Source organism: Toxotes jaculatrix, chromosome 14 (genome assembly GCF_017976425.1).
Source record: "Toxotes jaculatrix isolate fToxJac2 chromosome 14, fToxJac2.pri, whole genome shotgun sequence".
NCBI lineage: Eukaryota > Metazoa > Chordata > Actinopteri > Toxotidae > Toxotes > Toxotes jaculatrix.
This window is the reverse complement of record NC_054407.1, coordinates 16,724,171-16,745,956: the sequence shown is the minus strand read 5'-3', so window position 1 is coordinate 16,745,956 and position 21,786 is coordinate 16,724,171. Positions and strand designations below refer to the sequence as shown.

Genomic DNA, 21,786 nt, shown 5'->3' with positions numbered 1-21,786 from the left:
GAAAATACACAGTCATAGAGGTTTTGAAAGGAAAATGATATTTATTATTATTTCATTCATGCAAATGTGTTCCTTTTAGTCCATTTCTTTTCTGTCCACTGGGCACCCTGTAGCCTGTTATCAAGGTTCCTTGTAAATTATTGTTGTATTGTAAATTATCACTTTTGCAAAAGACAAAGAATGAAAGCACTCATGAAATAATTTAAAAATTCATTTATTATTTCAGATTTTTTTCGCCTTTGTTATACAAAGATGTTAAATAACTTAAATACATTCTTACCAGTCATTTGTGATCTGTTTATACCTACAAGCTATACACATGAGGTAGAGGAAAATAATTTAGGGTTCCCATAAGACATGAATAAGTGAACATGGACAAAGCTTTGCTGGTGTAGTATCGTCACAAAGGGTAATATATGTGTTGGTGTGTTTTAACTTTGTTTTACAAGCACAGCACAAATCCTAACAAAAAGTACATGTACATGTAAAATGATCCAAAGATGAGCATAAACCAGTCCACACTGATGAAATCATCACCATCATCAGTTTATACTATATCACATGGCCAACATTACAAAGCCAGAGTCTTTTCACACAATAGTCGATTATACAAAAAGATCAGATCCTATAAAAATATTGTTGATGACTGTGATTTTGTCTGAATACTTTCAGAAATGTTTCATTATTGCATGAATGAATGACAGACAGCTACAGGTGAGTTGATTCTAAATTTGTTAGGATTTGTTAGTGCTTAGATAACAGCAAACGTTGAGATATGAAATAAAATACGTTTAATGTATACATTGCTTCTTGAAGCCTCCACCCCAAAAGGAACAAACACCCAAAAGAAAAACAGAGTAAAAAAAAAAACAAAAAAAACAGGATATAAAATCAATTTAGACTTTGACGTTATTTACACTAAACACATGCTCATAATATATTTAAAAATAATTTATCTTTTATTTTTTTTTCTACAAAACAGAATTTTGTACATGATCCACTGACGACTAAACAGTGCAGTTTTGAATTTGAGAATATGGACGACTTTGACATCTAAAAACCAACTGGCTGCTGCATCATGCTCCTTGGGAGAAATTTTAGGCCTATGTACAATCTATAAACAAACAAAAATGCACTCAGTGTGCATTTGGTATTCCTGTCATGCCTGTTTTGAATCCGTTCAATAGTAGAGTGTGTTTGGGCCTAGGAGTATGTGTGTGTGTGTGTGTGGAGAGCACACACCAGAAGCTGTGGGAAGCAGGCATTTATGCTTCGAGTCTCAGCATAGCTATTATGGTTTCCATGTAGCGTGCAAAGTTCTATGTATATGTTTTGACCAGACTTTATTTGGCATGCCTCCTCATATCAAAATGCTTGGAATTCATCTCCTCAGGACAAATAAGCCAAGCAAGACTCGTTTCCTAAAGCATGATTTTGCTGTAGGGGGTGATGGTTTGATTTCAAATATCGTGATAATCATCTTTAAACACTAAACCATCTGTTTAGCCACTTTCAAGGATGTTTGGCTATATCGCTGTACAATCTGTAACCTTCTTGTTACTGCAGTTGTGAGCTGTTTCCACATATGCCTTGCCCCATTGTTTCTTGTTGCTACCAATTTCTGTTTCAGTTGCTTGTGAGAGTTGAACATGTGCCTCACTTTTGTCTCTATACCACAGGAGAAGAAACCTTAGCTATTTACAATTTCTGAGAAAAAAAAAGATTCTGCACTGCACTGTATCTATAAATACAGAACTTTAAATACTTTAAAGGGCTTTTGGGCTTCAGTGCGTGAATGGCGCTATAATACAAAGCTGGGTCCCTCACTCAGTAGTTAATTCACACCCATCAAAAAGAAGGCATATAAGGTCTTATATTTTATAATATATAATATAATGTTCCCAGAAGCTAAGTGCTGAGAATACAATGACATATTGTTGTCTGCATTTGTGTGGACAGAGGCATTACTTATAAAATTACACCTTTGAATTCCTGGTTATGTCCTATAGCAATAATCTGACATTTTGAACATTTTGAAATATTATTTATTTGCTTTCTTCCCAAGAATTAGATGAGAAAAGCGATTCAATCTCACATGTTTCCCGTTAACAGCTTACCCTAGCATAAAGGCTGGAAATGGGGGGTAAGCAGCCAAGCTGTGGTTTTACGGGAGAGTTGCCTCAGACTAGCTGTTTCCCTCTTTCCTTTATGCTAAGCTAACTAGCTGCTGGCTGTAGCCTTATATTTACCAGACCGACATGAAAGTGTAATCAATCATCTAACTCTTGACATGAAAGAAAATGTATATATTTGCCAAAATGTCAAACTAATGCTTTAAACGATCACTGTAGTTGCATGGCAGGGTTCAGTATACTGCATTGTGTTAACTGTGTCACTGTGTGCCAAGCAACAATATGAAAAAGCAAATTAACTCAACACCAATGCTGACTTCTGAATGAAGACATATCTGCAAAACCCCAATGTTTGCATTTGGACTCAATTTGTCAAACATTACGCAAATATTAGTCTTAGAAAATATAGTTATATTAGCTATGAGGCTCACACTTTCATTTTCACTTGAGCAATTCTGCAAGTTTCCGTCTCAGTTGCCCCGCACTGTTTGGACTGACCGATGCAGCTTCCACTGCAGATACTGCATGTCTACAGGCTGAATATGGCTCAATCAAATCGTGACAGCTGAAGAGGAAAGAAGGATGTAAAATGGTAGGGAGTTACATTCCTCCAGTTCTCCACAGTTTTCTTTACAACTTCAAAGTATTCAAAGTAAAACAAAAAAAGTCCTAATAAGTAGATTTAAGCTCTGCAGAGCGCCACAATTTTTGATCTAAGTCGCACATGGACCGTTTGCTGGTCAAATGATCATTTGTTGCAGCAGTATTGGCTATAATAACAAGGCCATTGTCATCTCCAACTTGTAAGTTATTTGTATTTGCACTATTTCTCTCTATTTCATCCAAATAGTTATAGTGGTTTAAGTTATTCCCTGAACACTGGTTCGCTCAAGGCCGAGAATAGCCTAAACTGACTGGTTTAGTTATTGTCTGTTAATGCATTTACTAACAGCTTCATATTATATTACAAAAAGAAAAAAAATGAGATTTTTTTCTCCCTGTGAAGGAGTAGTCCCAAAGGATCTATAAATTATCCACAGCAAGACGACGGACACAAGTGTGCTGCTTTCCAAAGGGCCTTGTCAAAATGAATCAAGAAGAAAAACGAGCGAGAGCACACAAACAACATACATTTGTGTGGTTAGTGGTTTGTTTTAACATAGTTAGATAAGTGGCTTGTATAATATCATTACAATATAACTGAATTTATGTACATACATATGCAAACACACAATGTGTGTGAGTGTAAATATGTGCGTGTAGAGTATATCTTACACCCTGTCTTTTGTTCGCAGTCTCTGAATATGGTTTTCATTGCCATAAAAGTCGTCATTCGAACCCCCCTCCCCCTTCGTTATCTATCACATGCTCACGTACAAACACACACGTAAACATTGACAAACACACACATACATACACACACACCATTCTTCTTGGGGCAAGGCCACTGAAACCAGTCTGTTGGTGTTACTGTCCTTGAACTGGATCCTCAACAACTGGATGCTAATCTTTGTTTTCTTTGTTTTTCTTGTGTGAAGTTGAAATGGATTTTGTAAATACGAAAATAAAAGTTACTCTCTTCAAGGCAACGCCATGACAAAAAGCTTGAGATGTTGACCCAGTTGTCTGAGAAGGTTGTTAAATCTGCAGACCCCAGACACAGGGGTCACAGGAAATCTGAACCCCAACCCACAGAAATCCCTCAAAGTGCTTATTGCTTCTCCATCGGCTCACTCCTCTTTGTTTGTTCAGACACCGTTCTGACAGTGGAAGCAAAACCTTGTTTGAGAACAAAACAACCACTCGTCTTCAACATGACCATCTTTTGCTTGCTCCACTGGGACTGACAGGGGACTGGTTTACCCCTTGCAGGTATAGACCTCTTCTCTCTGTGTGCACTGCTTGCATTCAACGTAGCAACACCAGCGCACCTGGCACTGGCAGGGCCTCGTCACCTCCCTACTTTGAGTGTTGTGGCCTCGCCCGCAGCAGATAGCTTCGCAGTTCTTATCCTTGTAGCACTTGCGGGCTGCTGTGCCCGACGAGTACTTGCTGGGTCTACAGAAACTGGGCGAGTCCTCGATGTGGAGCAGGTCCATAGTGCGAGGGATCTGATCATTTAGGCCAGGAAGGGGCTGCAGCTGCTGCTGTTGCTGCTGCTGGCTCCGGCCTGTGGAGATCTCTCCCTCCCCTGTCGCCTCGTTAGTGGAGCTGCCAACTTTGACGGAGGTCTCGTAGCGCTGCTTCAGCTGCTTGCCGATCTCGTGGAAGGGCAGGAGCTGTCTCCAGCAGGTCTGGACAGTGCAGGAGCCGGAGACGCCATGGCATTTGCAAGTTGTCTCCACTCCAGCCTTGATTACCTGGTTCAGAGGCAGAGCAATACTGTTAACTGCCATGAAACATTCAAGCAAGAGAATAAAAGCTGTATAATTTAACAAGCCTTTGTTTAGTAAACAGCTGTTCAAAGAGCCGAAGTACCCAAATATGCTCACAATTAGATGATGAGGGTGGAGCGCAGTGGTTTAGGAGGAACATATATTTAATGGAAAATGATTCCATTCACTGCTCTTTTTGATTTCATAATAAAAGGGAGGAAATCAGAGGCTTTACTTATTGCTTGTGAACTAAAAGAGAACAATGCAATCCTTTGTCTAAGGTTTTATATAAAATAGTAAGTGAATAATAGTTGGTGGGAGGATTGATTCTGTTATGATAACCACGGATGACATTTTGGTTAAACTCAATAACCGTTATTATGATAAGTGAGTGGAGGTTATTGCTTGGGAGCACCCACAGATAGTGTGGTAGGCACTATTCTTGTCCTTTGACCGTTAATGTGTTTTCTAAACTCAGAGGGGATCAACCCAATCTTCTAGTATGGTAATTAGGTAATAACGCAGAGAGTAAGCCATGCAAACAGTTGGACAGAGAAAAGAAAAATAAAGAAAGTCTTCTCTTCTGCAAAATCATACATAATTGCAAGTGAAACACAGAGATTGTCAGCTAAAAGGACCACTATGCGTTATTTTAACGCTACTTGACCTCTTAGCAGTCAGCCAAAGTTCACTTAAGCATCAACCACAATGTCAAAAAACAGTGTGTGTGCGAAAATCAATGACAATAACACATTGTCTTAGATGGGGTTTGGATAGCATCAAGAGTTCTTTTCTCAGACTGTGAAAGAGATCGGGGAACAGGAAGTACATATTCATCACACCAGCAGGTCAAGAAAATTTGATAGGTCAGCTTTTAAATGTCGGGGGGATGCGGAGGCTAGCACATTCCAGTTTCGTCCTCCATGTGGGAATTCATCCTGAATGAATGCAGTACACCTCACTACATGTGCAAATCACAAAAAAGAGCAAAAACAATGTTGTAAATCTTTTATCACAAATAAAATCTCTTGAGAGATTGGATTTTGGAGGGCCAAGCTGAAAAGGAAGAGCTTGCATTGGTCTTTTGGGAGAGTTTTGCGTCTGCTAACATTTGGGAAGTGTGCCTCTGCTATAATTCACTTTGAAAACCAAAATGAAAATGGCTACAATATGAGAAAAGCCGAGTAAAAGGATCAGCTTCCAGACTTTTAGTTTGCTTTGGCTTGACAGATTAAGACCATTCCCTCTTTTTTATTTTACTTCCAAGATGAAAAACCCATATTTGCTCTCCACAAACAATTGCTGAATTGTGCCAGAGCACAAGTGAGAGTTGTTGACTATCTAATCTGAAAGAGAAAACCAAATATTGACTAATGAGAACTTTCAGATTTTGCCAAATTTACAGTAGCAATTACTTCGGTCAGTTTAGTTTTCTTTTTTCCCAGCTCTAATGGAGATGATTCAAAAATGAACAGTATTTCTTCAGTAATTTAACTCTCCTGAGATGCCCCATGTATAACTATATCAACGTCATTCTGCTGTGGTCATATTAAATTCCTCTGTGGTCATTTTAACTATATATTTGGACGGTGTGTTTTGTCTTGGACAGCAGTCCTTTACCAGCACTGTAATGTTTAAACTCCAACGTTACAAAAGCAAAATCAGAGATATGGTAGTGCAGTGTATCCGGGATAAGGCTCACAATTGAATTGGCACTTCATGTTGCTGTTTGTCTACATAATTGCACAGAACTCAGACAGTATTGTATTATCACAGCTTTCCCACCATTTAACTGATTCATGTGAGTAATTAGCCAACATTTCTGTTTAAATACTGTCTGTGACACCAAATGAACTCTGGCCTTGTTCAGACTGGTTTCTTTATGAGAGTGGGCTGGTTAGATTCATGTGTGCATTGCTGTTTCCACTGGTGGAAATTATTACTTCAATAGGAGGCAAATTACGATGACACTTGGCGTAAATATACTGCTTTAATATTACTGAGTAATCTTTTTGTTTCTTGCCGTCAAATGTAACTCCCTAAAATTTTTTCTCACATGTCTGAGGTATACATGAATAACTGTCTGCTGCACTTAAACTGAGTCATAGTTTAATGTTTTTGACTAATTCAAAATCCTTGCAGCAGAGGCCAAGATATTGAGACTTTCTGTCCCTGGTATGGGTCAAGTTTGGAGTTGTGTTTCTGGCCGCCTCGTGAATCTAAGTCCAATACTCACTCTCATTTTAGCTCATCTCAATTCCTGAGTAGAAGTATCTGTCTCTTCAGTGACTAAATGCTCTGCTGTAGTCACCAGCTAGTCACTAACTTTGTCTGTCTGCAATTTGGTTCTGGGCTGCTCTTTTTTAAACCATCATCGTGGTCTGTTTGTACAGTCTTACCTTCATGCCCACATTTGTGTTATGCATGTCCACGCGTGCACGCAGGTCCTTGTTGGAGCGTTTGCCCAGGAAGTCCTTGACAAACTTGTTGGCATATTTGAGGTTGTCTCCGCAGCCTCCCCACTGCCACGCCTTGCGGTTCTCCAGGTCGGGGGCCTCGTCACACGTGCAGCGCTCCATGCGTCCCGCGCTGCAAGCTTTGGCCATAGCATGGGTCAAGCCCGCTGAGGAGATGGCGTATAGGAAGGCCGTTTCTTTAAATCCTGCAGAAGGATAGGAGAGAGTGACAAATGAGATGTAGGGAAACTGAGAAGTATGAGCTTTACCTCTGGAGTTGCAATCTGCTGATACCTCTCTTTAGTATGTTGGCTCGGTGGCGCCCCTCTAAGGTGCAGTTCCACCTCTCAAAGCGGAATTGATACTGGCATTCTAGGGCGCTCATGGTAATGGCCTCTCTCAGGGTCTCCGCCACGCCCGGGTCTCGTCTGCACATCCTGCGCTGCTTCTTTTCCAGTTTGAGCCGGTCGCACAGCTTGTAGTGGGCCCTGCCCATGTTCTCCTCTGGTAGAGAGTTCAGTGGCAGGATAGACAACGGTTCATTACCTGTCAACCTGGAGGGAAGGATCACAGACACAGTCGGGTCAGTTTAAACAGTGCACGGAGAGAGGGAGTGGATACATCTTGATAAAGTATCCAATAAAGTGCAGGATGCTGACCTTCCTGGATAAACAATAAGAGTTGCAAAGATATACTACATAAACAGCACAGGAAGGACAGCTGGGGCATATAACGCTCAAAAGTTTGGTTAATGTTCAAATGAATTCAGCTGTTCAGTGGTTAATGTTCAGGGGAATTCAACATTTGCTGGAGATTGAGATCAACCTCCAGCGCAGGCGTGTCTGTGTATAGAGCAAATTCTCTGCAGAGGTGGAAGAGTTCTTTCTTTTCAGAAAGCTCCTGACAGCATTTTGTGTTTAGATCTCTGTCATACTAATCGAGTCACAGAACCAACAGCTCACTGCCCACAGTACTGTGAATTTTAGACTGAGATTATAATTTGTATATTATGACTAATAAAGCATTCAGGTGGCATGTGGACATGTTTCAAACAATGACATGCAGTGAACGTGACAGTCATACCACATCCATGTGAAACAGTAGCCAGCGGATACTTGGTTTAATATTTATAACATATCCTGAGGGGTGAATGTCACTCACATGTATAGATTTAAATATGATCACAGAGCAGGATTTACAGTCTCATTATAGAATCCCCATAACAAAAGTCCAGTATTCAGGATCTTAAAGCTGCAATCCATCTGAAATATAACAAGCAGAAGTCTCACTTCTAAACATGGTATGGAGAACATGTGGTAGACTTGCACGCCTTTCGTCAGTTTATTTAAGGGAAGCGTATATAAAACACACAAAGCGGAGACTGCCACATAGCTGGCAAAACAGACGACCAGCGTTCTGAGGTTGTGATGGGGAAAGCAGAGCATTACTTTCATAAACACACACAGGGGACATGACTGTCAGCCTGTGACCATTTTGGTCACACCAACTGACAGGATTGGCACTGTAGTTGTTCATTATGTGTAATTTCTGGCCTCCTTTACACCCTTAAAGTGAAACTGAAGAATAAATGGATTTACAGAACTCACAAAAGTCCTCAGGCCAACGTGTCTTTTGCAAACGGAGTCTGGACATTTAAAGGACACTTGTGCATGGACTGACACCTCGCTTAATGCTATATTGACAAAACGCTGCACTTTGACCTTCTGCATCTGTTGTATGTTGTAGTGTTCATTTTTGTCCCTGTGAAACGTGAGTTAAGACAAGGATTAAAGCTCCCAGCTTTGCGGTGAATGTCTTGTAGATACATACAGCACATGACAGTTAATGGAAGCAAATGATAGAAAGTCTGAGAAACAGGATACTTCTGAGTAAATCCTTTTTAGTATAAAAGGAGGGCCAAGTGATGTACTTGAAATCAGAATCAGTATATTTAATTAGTGGTATCCACAGTATCAATCGCTGAAGTTTTTGTAACTTCAAAATGATGGTGATATTCATTGATTGAGATGTCAAATGAAAGTTTAAATTTATTATTAATTAAAAGATTTAAAGCTTTGCATATGTCTTACATTAGTTTCTTTTACCATTTGCATACACTCAGAAAAAAAGAAGTGTGTATTAAAGTATTACAACATCATTAAATAAACAATCTGGATTTGTTGTTCATCCCTTCATGAGTGTGAAAAGTGGATGCACAGCCAACTAAATTTTAAAAAGTCCAGCAAGAAAACTGTGAAAAATAACCACAGCAAATGGGAAACCTGCCATGGCGTTTAATATAGCCAAGTAGTGTAAAAGAAATTATTCTATAATATTTTTATAAAGGTGCAGAGCACCTGCTGGATGTCCACACCAGTTTAGTTAATGTACCAGAAGTGTTGATCAGTGATCGACATTTCTTGCATTTTTCCTTCATTACTGTTTTTCACAGAGGATTCTGTCACCACTCATATTCACTTCAGCCTCCAGCAGAAGGTCACAGGAGTTCTCCAACAAGAGATTTGTTTTATTAAGTCCAATAACTGACTGAAATGTTTCCCCTTGAGTCCTCAGTTTCATACCAATCGACTTAATAGTTTGCATATGCTATACGATATTGTCCTTGCAGTGCATTCAGAATCTGAGCAGTCAAATCAAAGAGGAGGCATCAGGATTTGCTTTCAGATTGGGTCAAATGGTTTCCTTTTTACAAAGCGTGTTTGCCTTTCCTTAACTTGTCTGACAGCTACGAATTTTGAAATGGAAACCTGGCAAGCTGCGTCTTGACAGAGATTGCTCTCCCAACACACTTAGAAAGTTAAAAAAAAACAAAAAAAAAAAAACGTATGGTTTGAGGCGCACAGAGCAAGGCATGCACAATGCACGAGAACTGTGTCTCTCTCTGAATAACTGACATTTTCCTCCTAATTGTTTCATGCTTTGTTAAAATACACTGTGCTAACAATGCCAAGGAAACATATTCAAAGTGCCAAAGCAAACAGCTCCAGCTGACCCAGCATGTTACATATGACTGACAATCGTTCCACAACATTTCTATGGCAAGCAAGCAGTCAGGGATTGAATGATGGCGCCACGTGGAGTACCTGCCTAAGTCTATTGGAAACAACAGTCTGGAAGAAAAACTTGAGATATTTTCCAAAGCCACACTACACCAGGAAGTAGTTTATTACATGCACACATCTCCAAATTAACAAATATCAACTGAATTTGTACTGTATAGATTTATTTATTCAATACCACCAACATGACGAGCACATTCCTCAGTAAGACATGCATAGTAATACATATCAGCGTCAAATCTTCTAAAAGCCCACATGCCTGCCAAAACAAGAGACCATTAGAGTGACAGGCCTCAACTGTCTGTGTGACGTCTGCCTGTCTGAGACAAAAATATGGTCTGAGCAGAGCTGGAGGGAGGCCAAAGATGACATGACACTGATCTCAGCGCTACTGTCTCTGCGGCTTTTTTACACAAAGGCATATTTCTAGCTAGTTACAAAGACAGCCGCAGGGCAAAGTGCGGAGGGAAGAGATTTGAGAACAAAGAAATCTCTTCTCACGGCTCCCGAGAAGACTCCACTTCGCTCTTGTGCATGTTTCCACTCTGTGGCAGACCAATTGTTATCACAGATGTACACTGATTCCACTTCTTCTGTCTTCGTAGATCGGCTATCCTATTAGTGGGTGACACTTTTTCGAGATTTACAAGAACGTCAATCATTCCTCTTTAATTCAACTTTGCAGCAAATTAAAGATAATATTTTCACTGGATGCAGTACCGTGACCTCTGTTGTCGCACCAAAGGGTCACACATTCCAAAATGGTGATCCGCAAAAAAACAAAAAATTTCACTCTGCTGTTCGCCGAAGAGTGAACTCATTCAACTCACTTGAGGAAAAAAAAAATCTGGAAAACAGCACAGTGGTTGAATCACAAAAATCATTACAAATCCGAACATACAAATCTTTGGTCAAATGGAAGTCATTATTTTGTTTTCCCATAACGATAACCACTTTATGTGGGAAAATGGAAAAACATCCACAGCATCTTTGATAACTGAGTGAAGTTAAATGATTTTTTTAAATACAGGGTATTTATTAACATATTAGATATAACTTCTTAACAAGAACAACTTGGATTGGTAAATTGCAAAAAAAATCCCTGAACTGTATCACTTTCCTTCAACAAAACGGCTGCATTAGATCTGGACCAAAATCCATGAATTCACAACTTATCAAGCATTAATTAAGTGATTACCAACATTTTAGGACTGCAGACATTGGTAAAATTTTTAAAAGTATAACACCAAATGTGCCTTTATAAAGGACGCCTTATTAGGAAGTTGTGCCAAACACAGAATATAGCTGCGTGTAAGTATGTTCTGTAGTTGCATACATGTAACTGTTTTCACATCATGGACCATTTTCTGTAGGTGTTTTTGTTTGAGGTGTTGGCACAGTAACACCAATTACACGTGGAATATAACACCAACATATAAAACTCAATATTGTCCTATGTGAGGTGGGATTCTTGCTGATGTTTGCTCAGCTTTGCTTTCCATTCACACACTTGCCTCTACACACTCCTCGCAGATCTCTGACCCACTCTCATGCTGCGCCTGATCCACTGTCTTTCACTTAGTAACACTGGCGTTTGTTTAGTCCTTTCTCTCTACCTGTCAGCACCTCCCATTGCCCGTGACATTTACTTTATATACATTTTCCAATGCAGTGGGTTCAGTGAAAACGCCTCATTTCACATGGCTGAGCCTCAGAGTCGATCTCTCAAGGAAATCATTGACTAGCACTAAACTTCAGCCATCATCACCCCTTTCCTGGCTTTATGTTACAGTCCTGGAAGTGACCCTCAGCTGGTAATTCTGCTCGTTCTTCACTGGTTTGGTATGTAAATAGTTAAAGAAATGTAATAATGCCTAAACTCTTGGAAATTGGGAAACATATGATCGCTCTCACTTTAACTTTCTTGGCCTAAATAAAATGCTTGCTTACTGTATAAGTTACAAACACACATAGCTAACTGCCGGTGTTATTCATATACTCACACAGCTATATATAAACAAAGGCAGCTTACTCCATGTGGTATAGATTAATCTCACGAGGATTAAGTTCACCAAGCAGTAAACCTTACAGACATTAGATGTGCTGAAACAATGACTGGATCAAAAAAAAAATGTACCCTTAAACCTAACCCTTAGATTACATAGAGTACAGAGATTACTGACAGCTTTATTTTTCAATTGTAAAATGTCCCTGTCTGTACATATCTTGGTCATTATTCCTCAAATAAATGAATTTAGGGAATCTTATGAAAAATGTTTGTTCATTTTATGCTTTAAAAAATGATTATTGGCCACTGTATCTATATATATTTAAAACTCAATCAGCTGGGCTCTAACTGCTTCTCTATTTAGATGTTTTTTCATTTAACAGATATTTTTGTCTTCTGCAGGTCACATATACATTTTAGAAACAATGCTACCAATACCCACAATGATGTCAAGACCAATAATTCAGAGTTTCCAAAGGAAAAGCTCTTTTACATGTTCCAATTCCGTTACCAAAGTCAACATATTTCTGTCACTGAGTTAGTTTGCAAATATGGAGATAGGAATTAAAAACAGCAAAGGTGTTTTTCAGCCAGTGTCTGTTTGTCTGATGGAGTCTGTCGTCTCCATCAGACTAACAGGTGTCGGCTACGCTTGAGTATGCAGATACCCTATACACATGTACGTGCATGTATGCACATGCACGTGCATATGGGCACTTACAACCTTAAGTCAACACCTACAAGAGTCAGTCGTGGCTGAACGCGCCCAGGCAGAAAAAGCAACAAAAGCCACAGTTCCTCCATCAGCCTGAACTTGCAGGTTGTGTGGTCTGGTGTCTCCTAGATCACAACCAACACCCGCCCCCCCAACACTCTTTTTTTTCCTCTTCTCCGAACTCCCCCTATTCCCACCAGTGAATTACTCTAAACGAATGCCAATCATTCCGCCCAGCTGTTGGCTCAAAACAAAGCCTCCTCTAGACAAAACCACCGCTGTCTACAAATGTAAGCTACACAAGACAATGACAGACAAGACCATGTGTCCTGGAACAGCTCGACTGTCATGAAGACAAAGTACCGTGTTCACCTGAGATTAATCTGGTTATAGTAGGAAAAAATGCTAGCATTATTCATTAAATTAAAGTTTTTGTAAGAAATTAAACTCGCCACTGCTGATCTCCTTTTCTCTCTTTCACTTTTTCCTCCTGCCTTCACAGCATTTAAAATGCTCCTTTTGGGGGGAAAAAAGTGTGTGTTTTTCTCAGAAATGTTGGATGAACTTCAGACCACCCTGCCCAAGTCCCATCTGGTGTATCACAGCCCAGGCCATGCCAGAGGTAGTAGGAATGTGTGTGTGTGTGTGTGTGTGTGTGTGTGTGTGTGTGTGTGCGTGCGTGCGTGCGTGCGTGCGTGCGTGCGTGTGTGGTGTTTTCCCTCTGGCCCACTCTAACTACGGCTGACAATGTGCTCCACAGCTTAGGCTTGAATAATTGAAGAAACCATGAATCAGTGTTGAATGGCTCTCTGGTACAGGGAGGCTCCAGGCTATCGTCCACCTCCAATAAGTTTATAAGGGAAGAAATCCTGCTCTGAACTCAGACATTTTCCCCATAGTGACACCGTTCATTCTCCAACTCATTAAAATCAGAAAATAGGGGAAAGAGTAAACGATGTGTATGAGGCTAAGATAAGATTAGTCACTGGTTGAAAGCACTGGGTGTTGTGACTACTCCTAACAAGCTGTGACTGACACAGTACAGTAACATGACAAAACGACTTTGAAAACAAAGTGGTACAGGCCTGGGACTTAGTAAGTCATTATTTGTTGAGTAATGAGCCACTTTCTGCTTAGCGGGAAAATCAGGCAACGTTTAGAAGCACTGCTATCCACAATGTGAGGGGGGGAAGTCCGCTATCTTGTATGACTTAACAGGATATGACCCAGAGTTATGTCATCTGCTGTCCCTTCTGGTCATTTACAACCCCCACAGGCCGTGTCAGACTACTCCCATTAATTGACTGATCGGGTCAAGTTCCTGGACATGTATTCTCTTGATATTTTTAAATGTGAATGACATGATGCATTAGGCATATTTTCTTTTAAATCAGTTATCGCACAGTTTTTCCACACAGAAAGTTTCCTTATATAAAAAAATCTTTTTCACTTCATAAAAAAAAGGGGGGGAAAGTTACTGTTCAGTCTAATTTTTTAATCCATAGCGACGAATGCAAGTGCTGGTAGCTGAGCAGTGGGGACTACAGGACCTGGGTTTGGGAAAGGGAGTGTGGGCCATGGTAAGAGGTTTAACTGCTATGTGAGAACTCAAGGTTTCTAAGGTCAGCAGCTCAGTTATAGTCACTGTGTGACTGGCACAGATTGGGCGCGCAGCAGTGTCCGCATGACTCCCCTGTTCTAGCCTACACCATGGCACAGAGCAGCCCTGTACCAGCGCACCGACGCACCAAACACGTTCAGGCACACATACTGTACTCGGCTCTCACCGATTCGCACATGCTGACACAAGACTCAGACTATGGTTATTTGGTGGGAGAGCACAACAGCTTCACTATAAACTTTGTGCAATTCTAAAAAGCCTTAGAGACTGGAAATGTCAGGTTTGCTCGTTTCTATTTCACTGGGCAAAAGCACTTCTGTGAATAAACGGAGCATGCAAAGTCAAACCACAAAATCCAAAACAAAACAGTAGCTGTTTTGAATCACTCATGCCTCAGCAACTGCAAGTGGCTGAGTTCATTAACGGTTATTTATTCTTACTACTGACAGATTTCTTTTTTTTTTTTTTTCTGAAAGGCCAACAGGACACAAATGCAAAAACCAAAAATGCAACATGTTATTGTTTTTCATCTGTTGTAAAATATTAAAGCTGTAACGTCCAAGTTAAAAATTGGAACGTGTTAATATTCCCCAGTAGCACGAGTTTCTGTGCACGTACAGACTACTCATTTATCGCCTGGAGTCAAAAAGTCTGACTCTCGACAACTTACGATTAAAGCCGCAGTAACCAGTTGAAAGTCATGCAAATGGGCCGTTTTTGACACGAAACTTCAGGGTTAATCGCCGAGGAAAACGTCTACCATGTCTTGGCACATTTGTGTCAGTGTATGTCTGACTGTGTCCATTCTCAAACTAACGCTCAGGCTTCATGAATAAATATGAATATTTGAAGCAAACCTTACTCTATATAATAACACCCATTTGGCAAACACACATATTTGAGTGGGGAATCTGAGTGCACGTCAGGTCAGGCTCCTATAGGATTTTGTTTATGCAAGATGATCATCCAGATAAAGTGCATTAAAAGTCTAACCCAGCAGTTCTGAAAGGGTTTGGTCAACATTCTTTCATCCTTTATGAAATCAATCTTCTTTACAAACAGGTGTGTGAGATTCAAAAGCTTGATTTTATGTTGGCTGTAGCAGAAAAACACTTTTTAATTTAAAATAAAAGACCAAATGAGTCAACATCTCCTTGAGTTAGACATGAGAAATGCACAGATATTCTCTGAAAGACCAAAACCTTAAGTGAGGGTTTGTCAATCTGCTAATCTTGGCACATGTTAAGTGCCGTGTCTCTTCTAACCCCACAAACCAGGCAGAGAAAACTTGCCTGTGGTCAAGAATGGAAAACACAGGACATAGCGGTCTCACTAACTAGCATCATCTCATCAATGCCTGACCACTAAAAGTATCTTGAGTCTATATTAGTTTTCCTGTTTTGCAAATTGCCCATGTCTCCAGCTCCATCTGCAAAGATCATCATGTGTGCGCAGTTTGGCCAACAAGAGTTTCCTTCAATGGGAGTTTCCCTCCCATATCTTCTGACTATCCACCAATCATGTTCACAGCTGACTGGTGGGACTGAGCTGGATCTGCCTGTCCTTTTATAATCAAATATGTCTTAGCTGCGGTCTCTTCAGCACACCGATGACACCAGAACTGAAAACCCCACGGATGTGAGCACATTTTAAAAGTCTCACCAAACCATGTAATCTTCGAAAATATTCAGTACAACCATGTTATTACACCATGTGAGCCCCATAACAACCCACTACAGACACCGCTGAAACCTTCATAACAAAGGTGTGTACCAACTTCTGCAGTTTCTGATGATTCAACTTGCAAAGTAAACAGTAACACTGCATCACTCAGTTTTGAGAAGACATGCTAGTCTGTGCACAGAGCTGAATTTTTGCTTTGTAAGCTAGACTTAAAAAGACACTTTGTACATGTCATGCAGGTTGACCACAACTAAGCATGTGTAGAACTATTTTCCTTTCCTAAATTATTTTTACACAGACTTGGCTGCCTTTAGATTTGGTGTTTTCACATTTCATTTCCCACTCTCCTTCTGTTACACCAAAAGGTTACAAAGTGCTGATTGAGGACCATCCTGCACTCTCAGAAGACACTGCACCACCCTGTGGCATCCATGGGCATAGCAGGCCTTTATCCAGAGGGATGTCATAAAGCAGAGCACTCAAAGCAAAGCATGGCTTAGCCCAAATCCGGACGTATCAAACAGAAATATAAAGAAAACAAGGCTCTCTCTTTTCGGAGCCCATGCGGTCTGTTATCTAAGCCTCCAGGTTTGCGTGATCTCACCACGCTACACGGTCACAGCGCCAGTGCTGAGAGAATCCTATCTTCTTGGCTCACGGTAAAGTGATACCCTTTGAGGTGTGGCTGTGGCCACAGGATATCCTATGAAGTTGGGAAATCCCTCTATCAATGGTGCTCCCCGCCCTGCTGCACGTCAGGGCTAATCAGTCCTTAAGGCCCGGTAATGAGACGCCCGCCACCACTGTCTGCCAGGCAACGCCAGCCTGAGCCCACACTAACGCTGCTGCTCCTAATGAGTGGTAATCACCCAGCAGTTCCCCACAAACCACTGCAGGGATGCCGGCACGCACACGAGGCAAGCACACCAGAAGACGGGAGGGGAGAGAGACAGAGAGAGGAGGGAACCAAAAGAAATGTTGTTTACATGGAGCTGCTTAAAAAACAACTTGTAACATTTCTGTGCTGTGCTCAAGGAATGAGACTCCTTTAAAACTTTAAAACACACCGCAGTTTGATACACACCAGGAACTAATTCAGCACAGTGATAAAAACCTTTTACAGCTGCATACTGAAAAATCACTCCTCATCAGTAAATTTACACACATCCCATTTGTTATTCTGTTGTTTTTGACATGTCGCCTCATTTAATGGAGCACTAAAAACAATAGTACCATCTGAAAAGGCATCAACTCTGCTTCAGGAACAAACTGATGATGGAGTGTTTGAGGATTTCACAGTAATTAAATAGCAAGTAATAGCAACCGCTATATTTGCTTCTTCCGGATGCTGCGGTGCCTCGGTGATTGGTAAATCCTAGTTGCATGACTGTGGGCAGCCTTCCTGTATATGTCGCACATGAACTAAATAAAAACAAACTCTTGACTCAGTGTTAGGACTCTTCATTCAGCACAGTTTACAAGACCACAGAATGACATGCCTCTCACCAAAACTCAAATTTAAACCAACAGAGTCGTCTCAGAGAGCACTCCGAGCCCTGACGGGGTCAACTGAGCAAACAAATCACTTCCTTCTCCGACAGTTTACACAATATCTCATCAAGGTGCTGAAACCTATGAAGTCAAGTAAGGAAAGATAGACGAACATCTCCGATTCAAACTCTAATGATAACGGATTTAGATTTTACAGAACCAGCACCTGCCACAACAGGCTGAGGGAGAGAAAATGAGTGTTCACATTCTTGTGGCAAAGGATGACAATTTAAGCGGGTGCCTGACTACGCCAGGAATCCCACCCCACCCTCGGCTGTGCAGACTATGGGCAGGAGAGATTGTGTTTATGTTACACTTACGCTCCACCGCACTCTGGAAATTGGGTATGCAACATTGACCCTCTATTTTGAGTAAATCAGTACCCAGGAGGCCCTAGGATGCCTCGTGCTCATGGAATATTTATTTGAACAGGTTTATGTTAGTATGTCCCACAGTCAAAGCGGAGCTGGACTGTGCTGGAGTGTCACCGGTGTCGAGTTTCTGGGAAGTTGGCCGTGGGGCAGTCACATTTTGTATCTGTGTCACCTGTGCAGACTCTTTCAGTATGTTTCATGTTCCTCAGCTGCAGGGCTAAATCATTCACTGACAGTCATTCATATCCCCTTCTCACCGGGCCACAGAACAATAAATCGGGAGTATCGTAACACCTCGTCTCTCTGGACTACACAAGCGCAAAACAAGTGCTAACTAAATAAGTAAATATGCATTACCATTAGGACCATTAAGGCTGATGCAAGTGCCAATTTGGCACATCAACTTTAATACACACCGCCTGCCAAGGGCGACACTGCAACAGGGAGGGAGACAGAAACAGAGAGCGGGGGTTACATTTGTCCTTCTAAAGCAACTTTAGAGCCGCGCTGACACTGAAGACAGAATCAGAGACAGAGAAAGTAGTTTGTGTATGCATGAGTATTACAGATGATGACGTTTTACTGAAAAGGGCTGCGATATTTCCAGCATACAGAGTAATTACAGGTGCCACACAGCATGTTTGCATCACCCAGTTTCCAAAGATGAGTGCCAACACTTTGGTGCAACACCCAAGAGAACAACATTTACTCAGAGATGTGAAAAACTGGGTGTAAATTACAACAATGTGGTTTATTCAGACAGTTTGAGATCTAGAGAGTATTTAAGTACTTCCAAAACTGAAGTCCTTGTATACTTTGCTTGTCCTTATCTAGTTTTTCTCGAGATTTTCTTACCTTTTCTTACCAACTGAAAAAAGCGAAACCCACTTCAACAGGTTGACAGGTCTAACACACTAGACGTTTTAACGCACCCTGAGGGGACGGTGTTCTCTTGCGGATTCACAACAGTTCCCAGATCACCTAACACCCCTGGATCCTGCACAACACCCATACCTACCATAAATTTGACTCTGCTGGAAAGGCCTCAAGTGTCATCACTCCACAGTCTACAGCCATTTGTCTCCTTGTGCCTCTGCACTGTTTGCAGCCAAAGGGAGCACTAACAACTCTCATCAACACAGATATTTGTAGATATTATGAAAAAAGACTTGCTTCTGGTGAGTATGAGGTGCCACCTTGAGTGGTCAGTTTTTTTAAAGGGAACATATTGATTTGTCAATTTCCAAACATTATAAGTGTCCCTTTTATTTCTATTTTTGGATCAAAACTCTTGAGCTCCAGGTGATACATGGCTGCTCTCCCATCTGACATGCTGACCTCATTTCAATGACCTTGGCTTCCCTGCACTGGAAATGTTCCTCTAAGACAGAAAATAAAAGTGAGAGTGAAACTCATGTGAGCACACAAACTGGAGTTAAGTGCATTAGTAGCCACTCTGAAGTGGAGGTCATAGTGGGCTACACCTAAAATCCAAGGCGTTCCCAGGGAATGACTTACTTTGAAATATACACCCTTGTGCGTGTTCTAAATTAAACATTATTGTGTATACGACATGATTCACGAAACGCTAAATTTTTAAGATTAATTTTTCCCGACACGTGTTCCAAAGTGTTTCTTAAACTTGATGCAGGCAGCAGAAAAAACCCCTGCCGGAGTTGTGTGATGTTTATGCTGGATGGGGGAATTTTCTGTGCAAGCTGAGCAGACGTTTCGGCCACCAGTTCAGTCAGTCAGATTGCCTTATTGTTACCAGCTGTTGAGTCTGAGGCATATGCACTCACCTTTCGCTCCGCGCCTGTTTTCAGAGTCGACTAAGGATATGATTTTACAAGTGCAAAATAATCACTCGACCGCTGCCTGCCATTCAAACGTGCCAGGGGTTCCTTTACAGTGGGCGCTGGCTCAATTGTCAGGGAAAGAATGGGGTGAACTCTCCTCGGCCAACATTACTCCGAGGTTGCGTTCATCTACCTATAATAGATGCTGTGTTGATAGGGTACAGTTTCGCTGCCTGCTAAGATATTTGCTGACACTGCCTGTCACGAAAAATTTTAATTGTCAGCAGCTTTACCCTTAGAGAGGCCGGATCATAGTGCAGACAACCTGCTGCAGCCATCAGCTGTGAGGCCGCTGAGCGCTGAGCAATCGCCGCCAAGTGACACCTCGCTGACCCGCAGATATTAGTGCATTCAGAACATCTTACAATAAATCAAAATGGTTTTTGTTTCACTCTTTCTGAAAATACTTATCTTAGTGGTAAAGTTTTCAGTGAGTTAAAACAGGAAAAAAAAAGTTGTTACCGGCTTTGTAATTGAGGAACCAATCAAATCAATGAAAGCAGCATCATGGACATGCTGTATGACTTTCAGTCCTTACCCGAAATATGCTGCGGTTGGTCCAGGCAAGTTGAGAAGATACACTATAACTGTGAATGATAACCATCCCAGGAGTAGGTGTCCATCCAGCATTTTGCTGCGGCTCCAGGGCAGATCATTTCGTTTCTCCTGAGTAGCTGTGTAAAATCCCTTGCTCAATGTTCAACACTTCTTATACAGAGGGGAGCTGCGCTGCGCTCCTCCCATCAGCGAGAGAGAGAGAGGGAGAGGTAGAGAGAGAGGGGGGGGAGTAACAGGGCAATACATACAGAGAGCTGAACTGATTCACAATTCACTCTCAAGTTTCAGACAGATAAATCATCTCGGTTGTCTTAATTTATGATTGCTATGACAGTTCCTCCTCTGTGGGCGTTGTAAGCACCATACCGTCAGTGTTTGTGCAGACTGAGGTCAGTCTGAGCAGGCCTGTTACTGTATGATAAAATACTTGTTTGTTTACCTTCAGTCAGTGACAGTTTATTTCCAGAAAGCCAAACCTTCATTGGGCCTAATCAGGCATAGGCAGCATATTGCAGTAATATTACTATGTATACTGCACGACACAGGAATGTGAAAAAGAAATGTGAGCCAAAAGTTTGGCTCACATTTCTTTTTTATGGATTTAAACTTTTTTACTTTAGTCAAATGTTGAAGAGTAACTAAGTACATCTAATAAAAAGCACTGTACTTAAGAATTACAGTATTCCACTTCAGTTTTGACAGAGCTGACAAAACAATCTCACCACAAGGGCAACTCCACCTGCTGAGGAAGATCATGTGAAACAATCAAAGGTTTCAGAGGAACCACTGCTGTAACTGGATCTTGTGGTTTCCAAGGTGTAAATGAACTTTGAATCTCAAGTTTTGAATCTATACTTTATTAAAGTAGGTTATTAAGAAGGCTATTTCCATGTTGTGGTAGGGCATATTTCTACCATACATTCCACCGCATTTACTTTGATTATTGCTGGTTATGAATTAACATAGAAAACATTTGATAATGAATTGTTATAGATTAAATTCAACTAACTGCATCAACAGTACAAAGTAGCTGAAGTGGCTCCACCTACATTAAATGCAAAAGTAAAATGCTACTTACACATAGTGCATCAGTATTAACAGTTCAATGACATAAAGCCCTTATAGGGGCTATTTTCCTGCACGAGTAGAGTATATTTTTGCTTGTCCAAGTCCATGAGATTTTGAATGCAGGATTTTTTACATTGTTACATCCTTTCACTTAAAGATCTGAACTGGTTTCATCTGTCAAGAATACATCATATATGCTGCAGAGGTGGCTTCCTGTTTAGAAGATATTGGTTAAAGATTGTCTGTCGAAGCGAAATATCAGTCTGGTCTTGCCTTCTGCGAGACACTGATCAGTTCTCCTAAACC

At 41.0% G+C, this 21,786-nt stretch overlaps 1 protein-coding gene across 1 annotated transcript; it reads right to left on the bottom strand.

The window, feature by feature from the left end:
* Nucleotides 1–226: 226 nt before the first annotated feature.
* On the bottom strand, nucleotides 227–20,598 carry wnt9a (wingless-type MMTV integration site family, member 9A). Its single transcript, XM_041055075.1, is given in 4 exon segments — nucleotides 227–4,492; nucleotides 6,907–7,169; nucleotides 7,258–7,517; nucleotides 20,393–20,598. Coding segments are annotated over 4 exon segments (1,230 nt in total). The 3' UTR covers nucleotides 227–3,991.
* Nucleotides 20,599–21,786: the final 1,188 nt, after the last annotated feature.